Source organism: Rattus norvegicus, chromosome 7 (assembly GCF_036323735.1).
Source record: "Rattus norvegicus strain BN/NHsdMcwi chromosome 7, GRCr8, whole genome shotgun sequence".
Taxonomy (NCBI): domain Eukaryota; kingdom Metazoa; phylum Chordata; class Mammalia; order Rodentia; family Muridae; genus Rattus; species Rattus norvegicus.
Genome location: NC_086025.1, coordinates 123,942,079 through 123,955,191, shown reverse-complemented (window position 1 = coordinate 123,955,191; position 13,113 = coordinate 123,942,079). Strand labels below are relative to the sequence as shown.

The 13,113-nt window shown below is 41.7% G+C and overlaps 1 protein-coding gene across 29 annotated transcripts in view; it reads left to right on the top strand.

The window, feature by feature from the left end:
• The window catches only part of Kif21a (kinesin family member 21A), a 116,516-nt gene extending 103,403 nt beyond the window's left edge, over positions 1 to 13,113 (top strand). For all 29 annotated transcript variants that reach the window (XM_063263363.1, XM_063263362.1, XM_063263354.1 and 26 more), the window contains 7 exons: positions 3,004 to 3,140; positions 4,118 to 4,298; positions 5,738 to 5,902; positions 7,229 to 7,346; positions 9,056 to 9,226; positions 10,601 to 10,800; positions 11,878 to 13,113. In XM_063263363.1, the coding sequence (XP_063119433.1) occupies positions 3,004 to 3,140; positions 4,118 to 4,298; positions 5,738 to 5,902; positions 7,229 to 7,346; positions 9,056 to 9,226; positions 10,601 to 10,800; positions 11,878 to 11,971 (1,066 nt within the window). In that variant the 3' untranslated portion in view covers positions 11,972 to 13,113. The remainder of the gene's footprint in view (positions 1 to 3,003; positions 3,141 to 4,117; positions 4,299 to 5,737; positions 5,903 to 7,228; positions 7,347 to 9,055; positions 9,227 to 10,600; positions 10,801 to 11,877) is intronic.

Genomic DNA, 13,113 nt, shown 5'->3' with positions numbered 1-13,113 from the left:
GCAGAAATAGTGAGAGATTTGCCTCAGGACACAAGGCGGAAAGACACCTGACCACAGCCTTAGGCCTGCTTATACTGTGACACTTGTGCCTGTCCCCAGTGGCATGAGCCCACGCATGTGGGAGCATGCAAACATATATGCATGCCACACACATGTGTGCAGGAACAAAGACTGTGTAAGAATAACAAAAGCTCCCTGCTTCCCTGGAAGTTAGCTGGGCTAGGCATGTTAGCTTGGTGCCCCATGTTGTGTCGGGAGGCACAGCTGGTCCCCTGACCTGTTCCTTTATGTGGTATCAGGAGACGCGGTGCGGGCCAGCTCAGTGGTTTAACCGTGCAGCTGTGTTCTCTCGATGGTTTGCGTCACTGAGTCACAAACAGCTCTCACACTGCTAACACGGTTTTCGTAGTTACTTCTTCTCTGTGTGTACAGTGACCGTAGCCTCCTCCAGAAGGATAACACTCCTTAAATGCTCAAAGCATGTCTGTAAGCTTCACAGTGCTCACACTTTTCAGAGTAGCGTTTCTCCCATTTCACTTTTCATTTGTTTAAATTCTTACATTACAAACAAGTTACGGGAATTGATTCCAATCTGAAAATTTGCATGCAGGCAGATAAATTGGAATATACATACATACATACATACATACATACATACATACATCTGTATATATGTATATTTGTCTTTGTATATCCAGAGATAATCTCCAGGATCCCTTTTGGAGATGTGGAATTTCTTTCACTCCAAAGTTTAAAAAAAAAAAGAAAAGAAAGAAAAGAGAAAGAAGAAGACAAGGAACTACAGTATATTAAATAATGTTCTTAAAATTAGCCTGTTTACCTCCTGTATGTTTCTATCCATTGTGGGTTTTTTTCTTTTTTTGCCAGCCTCCTTCAGCTATATGAGAACTAATTTAGTCTCTTTTGTGTGTATATGTGACACCACTCTAAATATTTTAGTTTCACAATTATGTCCTTTTCCCCCCACACACGTACTTCTATCATCTTGACAGTTTTATTTTATTTTTTCCTGAAGTTGGAAAGATTCTAGTGTTTGGTGTTCATAAAGCACAGCATCTAGAGCTAAATAAAGTCCATTTCTGAGGCGGTCTGAGCAGAATGCAGATGGCCTGGCATGACGTCCTACTGTGTTTACTTCTTGAGCCAACCCTTGGCAATTTCGATAGAGAAACCACAAATAGTTGCGCTTTACCTTAAACTCAACAGGCACCACCCTCTCTCTAGAAGTTAGTCTTTTATTTTTAAAAATTTTTATTGCATATTTTATTTATTTACATTTCAAATGTTATCCCCTTTCCTGGTTTTCCCTCTGGAAAGCCCCCCATCTTAGCCCTCCACCCCTTGCCTCCATGAAGATGCTCTCCCTCTTGATTCCCTGCCCTGACATTTCCTTAAACTGAGGCATCGAGCTCTCCCCACCCCCCCATGACCAAGGGCCTCTCCTCTCATTGATGTCTGACAAGTCCATCCTCTGCTACACATGCGGATGGAGCCATGGATCCATCCCTGTGTACTCTTGGTACTCTTGGTTGGTGGTTTAGTCCGTGGGAGATATGAGTCTCTCCTATCTTTGACTGTAAGGATAGGTTTAAATTTTACCCAGTGATCGTGTTAATGCTGCACATAACTGACATCCTGTTTGGGTAATCCTCCCCGCCCCCAGGCAATCCAGTACAATATCCTCCTATTAAGTTATCAATTTAATTAGCAAGCTGCTTCTGTTATTAGAGCCAGTGAAGGACTGATTAAATCCCAAAGGTCTTCCAGATTGACCCTTTGCCCCTGGTGTGCCTTCTTCAAGCACACGAGTTCCACAGTTACATCACTCTTTCTGACAGGCATCCTCTGATGGACTTTATCAGAGTCATCATGTATCTTCGTTCATCATCTACAAACCCTCCAGGGAGCAACCCCCTAAGATTGGCGAGTGTGTTATGTCTTAAACTGATGGGCATTTACTTTTAAAAAGTGTTTATGATGATTTGTCCAATATTTTTCCACGTGAGGCTCAACCAGAAGTTAATATCTGGGGGTTTTTTGAGGTGGTTCTGCCCCCTTTATTGATCTTTGATTTCTAAGAGCGCCGAGGGTGGTGTTTTCCTCCTCTATGGAATTGTCCTTCAGAGAATTATGAGTAGTAATGCTAAGAGTCTCAAAACAGAAACATTTGACGTTGTAGCTCACAGCAAGAAGAATCAGCAGCGCGTTTGAGTGACCGTTTCTGGTCGTCTTCCCTCCTCCCGATGCTCATTTGCATTCATAAACCCCTTGAACGTCAGGGGCAGACAGGGCACTGACAACCTTTTCGGTCTCCAGTGCATGGCCCCCCTCACAGACCAGACAGACGCTCATGAGGAGGAAATACTGTAGGATACAGAGATAGTAATCTGTAAGCCGTTCCCCAAGAGTTACGTCTTTCATTTTAAAATCTTTGAGATCATCAAAGGTTTTCTTCCCACCCCTTTAAGTTGCTGATGCCAGAACATCACCATTCCCCTAAATGCCTTTCTATCCATATTTCTATCCCCCCCCCCCATTTTTCTTTGAGAACTGCTTTCTGTGTGCCTTAGGTCTCATGTGTCACGCTTTGTCCAGTACATTCGTTTTAGGCTTAGAATTTCATTCTGCTCCATGTAAAGTCATGGCTTTTGAGTCACTCGTTTCTACTTCCCTATTGGTCAAACCAAGGAAGAACTGTCAGAGGAGGGCTGGCGCGCTTAGGAAGAAAATCCACTCATGTCATTCTATCCTCTCAGTGTTGGCGGAACTGGTTGCTGGTGGACACCCAATGAGTTCCGCCCTGCTGTCGCCTCTCACGTTACCCACTTCCTTGTTGCTAAAAAAATCAAGGGAACAGTCTGGATATTATTAATAATTGCTTATAAGGGATTTTTAAGGAAACTGTGGGGAGGGGGGAAGTAAACCTAGTTTAATAATAGAGATACTGAAGTCGATCTTTCCCCCCCCCCTCCCCCACCTCAGGGGCATTATCAACCCATTTCCTGCCTGCAGAGGAATCAGAGCGTCTTTCCTTCAGTGTGTTCACGTAGCTGAGGGGCACACGAAAGCTGTGCTCTGCGTGGATTCGACTGATGACCTTCTCTTCACTGGATCAAAAGGTGCTAGAAATGGCTGGGAAAGATGGCTCAGTGGTGAGGGCTGCCCCGGGGTCTTCTGTAGGATTTTTAGTTGTTGCCAACCTCCCAAGTCATGCAGCCCACAACTGCCGGAAGCTCCAGTTTCGGGGAATCTGGCGCCCTCTTCTGGCCTTCACACACACCTGCACTCATGTGCACATACCTCCACATAAACACGCATGCACAGGAAATGAACTTAAGAAACAGTGCTGGTAACCATCCAATGCTCACACGTATCTATTTAAAAATAGCTTTTAAACAGGATTATGAAAAGACTATTTAATTCAAGTGAATCCGAGAGGCCGGTTTGAGGATCTAAATTGCACAAAATCTAAAAATCTCTGGTTAGTAGGGAAGGGAGTGAATCCGCTGTTTAGTTCTGTGAATGCACTTGATGAGAGAATGCTTCTCCCTTTGGTGATGGATACCGCGTACCACGTTCTAGATTTTTGAAATGGATGGTATGGAGATTTACAAGAGATAATTAAAATTTACAGCGTGGCGAAAACTCAGTAGCAGCCACCATTTCTTAGTACCACATCAGAGGTTGTGAGCCATGACACAAATATGCATTAATACCACAGCTCCCATGAGCTACATGCTGTAGCCTCATGTTACAGATGAAGGAACTCAAGAGTAAAATGGTTTTCCTGTGTTAATTTAGCTAGTAGATTTAGAGACCTCCAACCCTGCACCCTTAGACCCTTTGCTGCGTTTAAGAAACTAAAACAATGAGGCAGATAGCAGACCTCCTTCTCTTTGTTTGTTCCCTTTACCTACCTTGACTATGAAATTACCACAGACATTCAAGGCTGCCCTATGGTGCTTAGTTCAGGAAAATTGCAAAGTACCCTCATCCTTTGCTGTTTCATTCCCATGGTGGGATGTTGTTTAAATAATTTTTGCTGGTAAAAGAACCTAAAATAGTTCATGTCTTCTGTTTTCTTTGTTTGTTTCAGATCGTACTTGTAAAGTTTGGAATCTCGTGACTGGACAGGAAATTATGTCATTAGGGGTTCACCCTAACAACGTTGTGTCTGTAAAATACTGTAATTACACCAGTCTAGTCTTCACAGTGTCAACATCTTATATTAAGGTGTGGGATATCAGAGAGTCAGCGAAGTGCATTCGAACATTAACGTAAGTACTTTTTGAGAACAGCGTGAAGAGTGAATAGTTCTTTTTTTTTTTTTTATAAAATACAATAGAATATAAGGCTGCGTGTGTATTTTAGTTTTTTAAAAATACCTAGCTAATCCTCAGAGGATGCTTAAGTGTTCACATAAACATGCAGACACAATATGGGAGGAAATCTTAGAGCACAACAAAGAATGGAGAGTGAGAAGGAAAAGGTGGACCAGACTATGCTTTTACCAAGTGTGGATTTCGTCTTTTCCCTTTCCCAAACGCTGAGGCCATGCTCAAGCACACCGTTTATTACTTTAAGGAATTACGTGACTTAAATAAGTATCAGTCGTTGGAAGATGGCTGGTCGTTGTTGGTAGAAAGGAAGTATTTACAACCTTTCACTAACCTTGAAATAACCAAGTGCCTTTTAGGATGGGCACACTTCCTGTGTTGCAGCTAGCACGAGTGTTCTAACTACAGCTTGTATTGGACAGTAGGGGCAAGAGTCCTTTCTCACTGTGTGCTGTTGTAATGTCTGAAAACTACAAAACGAATAATTAGTATTTTGATTGTAAAATTGACATTCCCCTTTTCCCGAATCAAAATTGAAGTGAACTCAGTAACTGTATACATGAGGAAAGAGAACGCTGAATTAGTTTCTAGTTAACAGTAGAGATTGCTAGCTGTTAAGAGTTCCTTACTCCAGAGTCCCTGTTTCCTGCACTGGATAGGACGCCCGATCGTTCCAGAAGTTCTGCAGAGAAAGAATTCCCTATCTCCAGTTAGAAAGGTCTCAGTTGAAGTTGCTCATTAATGTCAAGCCAGAAAGATTGGTTTTTAACCCTGTACTTTAAATGTTAGTCAGGGAAAAGATTTCAACGTTAGAAACAACTCGTCATGTAAATTTTTTGGAGGAAATATAAGTAAACTGCGAGTAACTTTTCAAAAACCAAGTGGAGGGTCTATTCAACTAAAGCTGGCAGTAGTTGAAATGTCCCACTCAGCGTTCTTAATCTTAGAAAACAATTCTGATATACGAATGAATGCTGGTGAGCCAGGCCAGCAGAGGGCTCCGGCAAACTGCAGGAGACTGTACTGCCCCTGAGTCATTGCAATATTCACTGAGATTTAATCTAGTACCTAGGGTCATTTATAAAGGATGTTTTAGTCTTCTCCGTCTTATGACATGGGGTTTGTAGCATAATAGACACACACATTAAGAATTTAAACCGTAGCATCCTGGTTTATTCATACACATGTTCTCTTAGTTGGCCAATACTCATTCTTGGTGTGACCAAGTGCTGGATACTGTGTCAGGCTCCGTGCATGCAAGTGGCCGTGAGCCGAGGTAGGTCCTGCTGTTGTCTACAGAGAGGCTCTTAAGAACTCAGCTGCCAGCCAAGCTCGGATCTGAAAACACAACTTCCTTTACTTTGCCTTGTACCTACTAGGTCTTCAGGCCAAGTTACTCTGGGAGAAGCTTGTTCTGCAAGCACCAGCCGGACAGTGGCTATTCCTTCCGGAGAGAGCCAGATCAATCAAATTGCACTAAACCCAACTGGCACATTCCTCTACGCGGCCTCTGGAAATGCTGTCAGAATGTGGGACCTCAAAAGGTAGCGCTTTTAGAGACTGTATCTCTTGTGTATATCAAATGCAGCTTTCGAAACTGATGACATTAATGCTTGTGGAATTTGGTTTCCACATGTCCTCTAGTTCACTTTTTTTTTGTTTGTTTGCTTGTTTGTTTGGGAGACAGTTTCTCTGTATAGCCCTGGCTATCCTATAACTCGCTCTGTAGACCAGGCTGGCCTTGAACTGAGAGAGTCACCTGCCTCTGCCTCCACAGTGCTGGGATTAAAGGCATGCACCACCAATGCCCTTTCTGGCTCACATTTAAAAAAAAAATGTTTCAACCTATATTTCATTTTGGGTAGAGCAATACAATTTACATATTCAATGGGGGCGAAAAAGGAATGATTTGATAAGATTTAAGCAGAATTGTTTCTTTAATTGCTTCATTAGTACAAATCTATGTTTTAGTATCAGAACTAAATACAGGTTTAGTTTAACAAAATGACTAGAAAACAGTTTTTAAGGAACCGTATTATTAACGTCCTAGAAGTTAAAGGCATTGCTGTATTCCAGCAGCTTGCTCTGAGATAGGACTGCCATATAAGCTCATCGTTACCTTCTGACAACTGATGGCATGCGTTAATAGAAAAGGAGTTGGAGAGGGAGGAAGGAGTTCTTGCTATTTAGCTCAGCGTGCCCTGGAACTTCCTGAGTTCAAAAGAAGGTTGGGTCAACAGCTATGACCCACCATGCCTGGTAGCTTTGTTTATTCTTCCACCTATCAGATATCTGGTCTACCCATGTTCAGTCTTAATAATGAATAATGAAAAGGCTCTCCTATTTCTCATACATGCAGTGGCACACAGATGTGGATGCATACAGATATGTTCATATGTACATATGTGGATGGTGTATGTGCATGTGTTGTATGTAATATGTTCATGTATACAATAAAATAACCTCACTTTGATAGCCTCATTGATGTTGTAAGCAGTGATGTCAATGTCTTATTCAATTACACATCGAGTCTTAGAAGGATTAGTCATTGAAGGTGACTTTCATACATTCATATATTTAATAGATTGAAGTTTATTTGGAGGGGTTAAGATTATCTTTTGACAATTTCTCAGAATTTGGTGTGATTCATAAGTTACATTAAACTTTGGGATAGGATCTAAGTAGTTTCCAGCTTCTGTCATAGGATATTAGTTTGGCCATTTCTATTTAGTCAATGCAGAGTTTCAAGAGGCAGGATCTGAAATTGAAAGGAAAATCAATGAATAATATTGTGAGCAAACATAGATTGTATGGTCTTCTTCCACCTTGCTGTGAAGCGCTCTCAACGGTCGTTTTGTTTCTCTTTAAAGGTTTCAGTCTACAGGAAAGCTAACGGGACACCTGGGCCCTGTTATGTGCCTTACGGTAGACCAGATCTCCAACGGACAGGACCTAATCATCACGGGCTCAAAAGACCACTACATCAAAGTGTGTATGAGCAGAGTTTAAATTACATTTTCTTGAGTGATAGGTTTGAAGTATTCACTAATCTAAGCCCTGCCCCACTTCTCTTTTCTTTCTCCTCGTAACCATTGAGGTTAATTGGGTTTTTGCTTTGCAAGAGAGCAGGTGGGGATTATTTACTGGATCGTGGGTGACTTGCCCTAATCCTCAATGATTATATTATTTAGCATAGATACTCCCCCTCCTCCAGTAAGTATTAGCTGTCGATTGCTCCTTGGGGAGGGGGAGGAGGCTCACGAATGCCTCCCTCATCTATGACTAGTGTTGAGAGGCCACAGGCTTCAGAAGGTCTTTTGCAGATATCCAGAGCTGCTGTGAGTTTCTGAGCTCACTGGCCAGGTCGGGTCTAGAAGACAGTGTTTCACAACCCTCCCCATCCTCTAGCTCTTTCTTTCTGTCTCCCTCTTCTGCGATGTTTCTTGCACATTGCAGGTGTGAACTGGATGTTCTTCTTGCACCTGACATGGCGCAGCAGTCACTTTTTCTCAGAACTTTGCAAGATCACTTTCTCTTAACTAGTCACCTAGCCCCCAATTTTACCCTTTGCTTCTTTTGTTTTTGCAATATTTTCTTTATTTATAGTTACTGGTTTGGTTGTTTTTGTTTTGAGAAAGGGTCTTAGGTAGTTTGGGCTGGCCTTGAACTCACTCTGTGGTCAAAATGACTTGGACAACTAGTGTTACAGCATCTAGCTCTCAAGTGTAGGGACTATGAATGGGTACCACTACACCTAGTGTCCTAGTTTACTTCTCTGTTGCTGTGATAAAATTTCTGACCAAAACCTACTTGGGGAAAAGAGAGTTTATTGCATTATTGATTATAGGCCAGCATTAAGGGAACACAAGGCAGGGACTCAAGGTAGGACTCTGGAAGTAGGAACTGAAGTAGAGACCACAGGAGAATACTGCTTATGGGCTTTCTCCATGCTCATGTTTAGCTAATTTCCTTACACAGGTAGCTTCTTATACCTTTCTTATACATCCATAGGCTAATGAGATGGTACCACTCCAAATGGTCTCTTCCACATCAATTGTAAATTATGGAAATGATCCACAGACTTGTGCACAGGCCCATCTTATGGAGGCAATTAGTTCCTCAATTGATGTTCCTTCTTCCCAGATGCGTCAAGTTGACAACCGAGATTAGTCATCACACCCAATTGTATCCTGTTCTAAGGACTGACACTGGACTTCATACATTCTAGTCAAGAACTGTACCCACTGAGCTATATCTGCATTGACTGATTTTGATATTATTCAATCATAGGTTGTCTTTTTCAACCATGCAAAAGTGAAAAGGTTGGGAGGGTAGCTTTGGGAAGGTGAAGAAGGAATCTGGGATTGACACACCACCTGATTTTAGCGGAATAACATGATTTGCATATTTCAACCTCAAATACATCCATACATCATGTCTTCAGCTTTGAGTGTCTCATTTGTTTATTCAGACATGAAAAAAAGACCTAATTGCTTTCCTTGAAGTTTGCAGAAGATGTGATGTGCAAACCAAGTGTGTAAAACAGGGCCAAGGGTATTCCTCAGAGTCCTTTCCCACAGTTAATGCAGTTAGCAGATCCTTTCAATGCACACTTGTGTGGCTTTGAATAAGCACCTGGAGGCGCTCGTCTAAAAGTTGAATGGGATGACTCCTTTCTCCCTGGTTCTCTCCTGCAGATGTTTGATGTGACTGAAGGAGCTCTTGGAACTGTAAGTCCCACCCACAACTTTGAGCCTCCTCATTATGATGGGATAGAAGCACTGGCCATTCAAGGTGATAACTTATTCAGTGGGTCCAGAGACAACGGAATCAAGAAATGGGACTTAGCTCAGAAAGGCCTTCTTCAGGTAATTCGGAAACTCCACAGGGTGTGAAGTGAATATTTTCGACACCACACAGGAGTCTGTCCAGTAGCTCGATGGTGGTGGCAGTGGGGGAGAGGGGTTCTATTTAGATTATCGCTGTTCAGCCAGAGATTTCTCTTAGAGACTTCCTTTAATTTTTTTAAAAATAATTTTATAATCTTTATTATAAAGGCAGCCTGCAAATAAATGTAAACATCACACATCAGATTTGACTAGACCCAAAGTCTAGACAACTGAGTGGTCTTCTGTAGGGCGAGAGTAGGCATTTGGGTGGAAGCCGTGGAGCTTCGCCTCAGATTCTATACTTTCCATGTCAGATATACTGTACGTGTGTGTTAACTTCAAGAGTTTTCACCGCAAGAATGTGAGTCTTCTACTAATGCATGCTAGGATGAAGTAGAACTTCTGCGTAGATCTGCTTATTAAATAGGTCACCTTCAGGCAGAGCAGTTGTACTTGTTCATGGTTTTTAAATACACGTCTCTTCCAAGCAGCCCCGCGGTTATCTGGAGGGAAGACCCTCCTCGGTTGTGGGAGCATTTCCTTGAGCTCAATGGGCAGTGCGTCCACACACTACAGCAGGGCCGCACCATGTCAGTGCGCTGACCATTGCCTTTCACTCCTAGCTTTAAGGGGAAAAAAAAGATGAGTGAACAAAGAGAGTTGTTTATAATTCTTAGTACCATCAGTGCTCCATGGGTCTACTTAGAGGGATTACAACTGCTGCCCCTTCCCTGCTTTCAACCTTCAAGCTAAAGACAGAATGAACCAGTAGCATGAACGTTAATAGAAAACACTTGACAGCAGGTGTATATACCGTGTTCAGGTGCTTTCAAACACATATATTCATTTATTCATGGCTGTGATTTTTCTTGTGCTGTGAATATAAATGTTTATACCTAAAATTTGGTCATGCTATCGTCTCATAGTTTTTGTGCTCGTCATGATGTATACAGTTAAACTCCCCTTTCCTTAAGCTTTGTCTGGCAAAGTGAATGATTTCGTGACGTGGTTCTTTTAATCCACATGCCCAGCTTGTAGTTTACAAACTTGTTTGATTATGTACGATTGGGGTAGAAAAGAGGAGAAAATTTTTCTCTGTTTCTGAGTCTTTTTTAGATTCTATAGATTCCTGATATTTCTGTCTTTAGTACTGACAACAGTGATGGAAACTGGGAAGCAACTTGTAGATTCATTGTCTAAATGGCTGAATGTATGGAAATGGATATGGTAACTTTAAGGACGTTCTGTATTCCTTGCCCTGAGTTCTACCACTAAAAGCACGGTGTGACACAGGGGTGTGACCGCTCGCTTTGTAAGGTTCCTCTTAAGTTCTGCTCTCTCCCTTCTCTTCAGCAAGTCCCAAATGCACATAAGGACTGGGTCTGTGCCCTGGGCTTGGTGCCAGGCCACCCGATTTTGCTTAGTGGCTGCAGAGGGGGCATTCTGAAACTCTGGAATGTGGATACTTTCGTGCCAGTCGGAGAGATGAGAGGCCATGACAGCCCCATCAATGCCATAAGTGTTAACTCCACCCATGTCTTCACTGCAGCCGAGTAAGTCTCCTCTTGTGGGTCCGCTCTGGGTGCGTTGCTTATACTCACTGTCAACAAATGCTGTAGGCCATAAGTATTTAGAAACACTGAGCACACAGATCGCTCTCTCATGGCAGTCTTCCTGTCATTACCTCTCTTTATCTTTAATACGATCTTGCTGTTTAGCCCAGGGTGGTTTAGAACTCATCACCTTCTGTCTTAGCCACCCTAGAAATGGGATCGTAGTAGCTTGCCATCACCCCTGGCTCCTAAATTATGATTTTTTTATCTCTATGGAGAGCTTTGAGTCTGGCTGACCAGAATGTTAGGCTACTTCTATATTAGAGCCTGCTGCCAGATCTTTTTTTGGTGACTTAGGGAGGACCCTGTATGCTCAGAAGAGAAGGGGAGGGGGTATGGGGAAGGATTGTGGGAGGGAGTGACCGGGAGTGGGGCAATGAGCAGGAAGTAAAGTGAGTAAGTTAAAAAAATTTTTTTTTAATTTAAAAAAAGGAAAAAGAATTCATTAATGACAAATTTTGAAACTTTTGTCTTCAGAAAAGCAGCTTATTTGCTATTAATTATACTTAGAACAAATTATTTTTAACAGTCGTTGTGCTTCTTTCTCCATTTAATATGTCAGAATGTGGTAGTAGCATCTGTTTCCCCTCTCCCCTGAATAGTTGGATTGACGAATTCATTTCTTGCTTTTCTGATGACTCACAATGAATTTTCTGTCTTAATCTAGACTCTTAGGAAGGGAAAAGAAAGCAGGGCAGACACAAATTCTACCTTCTCTTCTGGCCAGAAACAGAAGAAAACAGTAAGGTGAAAAGCAGAACCAGTGACATCAGAGCAGTGGTGGAGTCACAGATCAGGGGATATGAGGAGCGGGAGGCCTCTGCATCATGTGGTGCAGAAAAGTTGTAGGCAGGAAGCATTCTGCGTTTGCTTTTCTCCTGCAACACCAAACATGTTTACTTGCACTAAACATTAAAGACCCCCCTTGTTAAAAGGTTTCCCTGAGGAATTCTGAGAGCTATTTCTTGACCTCTTTGCCTCTGTCCATATGCCCACTTTAAATGTACTGTTTTGCAGTGATCGAACAGTGAGAATCTGGAAGGCCCACAACTTGCAAGATGGTCAAATCTCTGACACAGGCGATCCGGGGGAGGACAGTACCAGTAACTAACATGAGTGGGGATAAGTCAGAAGCCGAAAGTGCGATGATGCTCCGTGTTCCTTACTGAAAACGGTCTCCTGCACGTATTACTGATGGCATCAACTGGAAATATTATCTCAATCCATCTGCTAGATCACGTGTATCCTAATCAAATTGTTCTGTCTTGTATGTGAAATATTAATATCTACCAACACACACACTTCCTAAGATTGGATGTATTGCTTGAATCACACTTTTACTGTGGCTGAATTTTTTTTGTGCCTAGCTATAAAAAAAAGACACTTCAAATTATTTGAGTTATTAAGACATCTGCTTTTGTGACAGTCAGAAGTGTACCCGGAATAAAACACACCTACCCGTTAACTCGTTCAAATAATGTGGTTATAACTTACGCGTTTAAACATATATTGGAACTGTTAATCAGATTGTAGTCCGTTCATCAGGAATTTTGTTGGCGTAGAAGGGGTTCTAAATTTCAAAGGTCTTTCGGTGTAATGGAATGACAAAATGAGGACTTATTGGTCATTTTTCATAGTTGGCATAGTCTACTAAGAAAGAACAATTTGTGCTAAACTGCTCATGTTTACCTGTATTGACCAAAGCTTTCAGTTGTTCTACGTTCCGTGCTCAGGATTAAAATGCCGCACAACTGTTGTGTCGGCAGTGCTGGGCACCTACTCTGTGACGGCGAGCTGTTGATTTCCTAACAGAAAGATATCTTGATCTATTTTCCTATGGAATTGTTTCTATTATTACCTTTTCATTTCTTTTTATTTAATAGTAATAGCTCCTTTCTCTTTCCTCTGATTTTTATATGCTGCTAAATATATTTTAAATATACTGTGTTTGCACACACTGGTAGCTATGATGTGTTTGCACACATTGGTAGACTATTATCATTTGTGGTGGGAGCCAGTGTAAATAGGTAGATTGTAAAGAGAGACTATCTTGCATTATGACTGTATGAATTTTGATTGGGTTTTGTTATAGGATGTATAATTTATCCGTCTGCTCAGAGTATTAATTTGTAAATTCTGCAAGGTTAATTTTATGTATAACTTTTGAAATTATTGTCTTGTGTTATGTTTTTTTTGCCCTGAAAATATTTGTTTGTAAATGAAAGTTTAGCTTAAATAAACGTGTGCTATGAA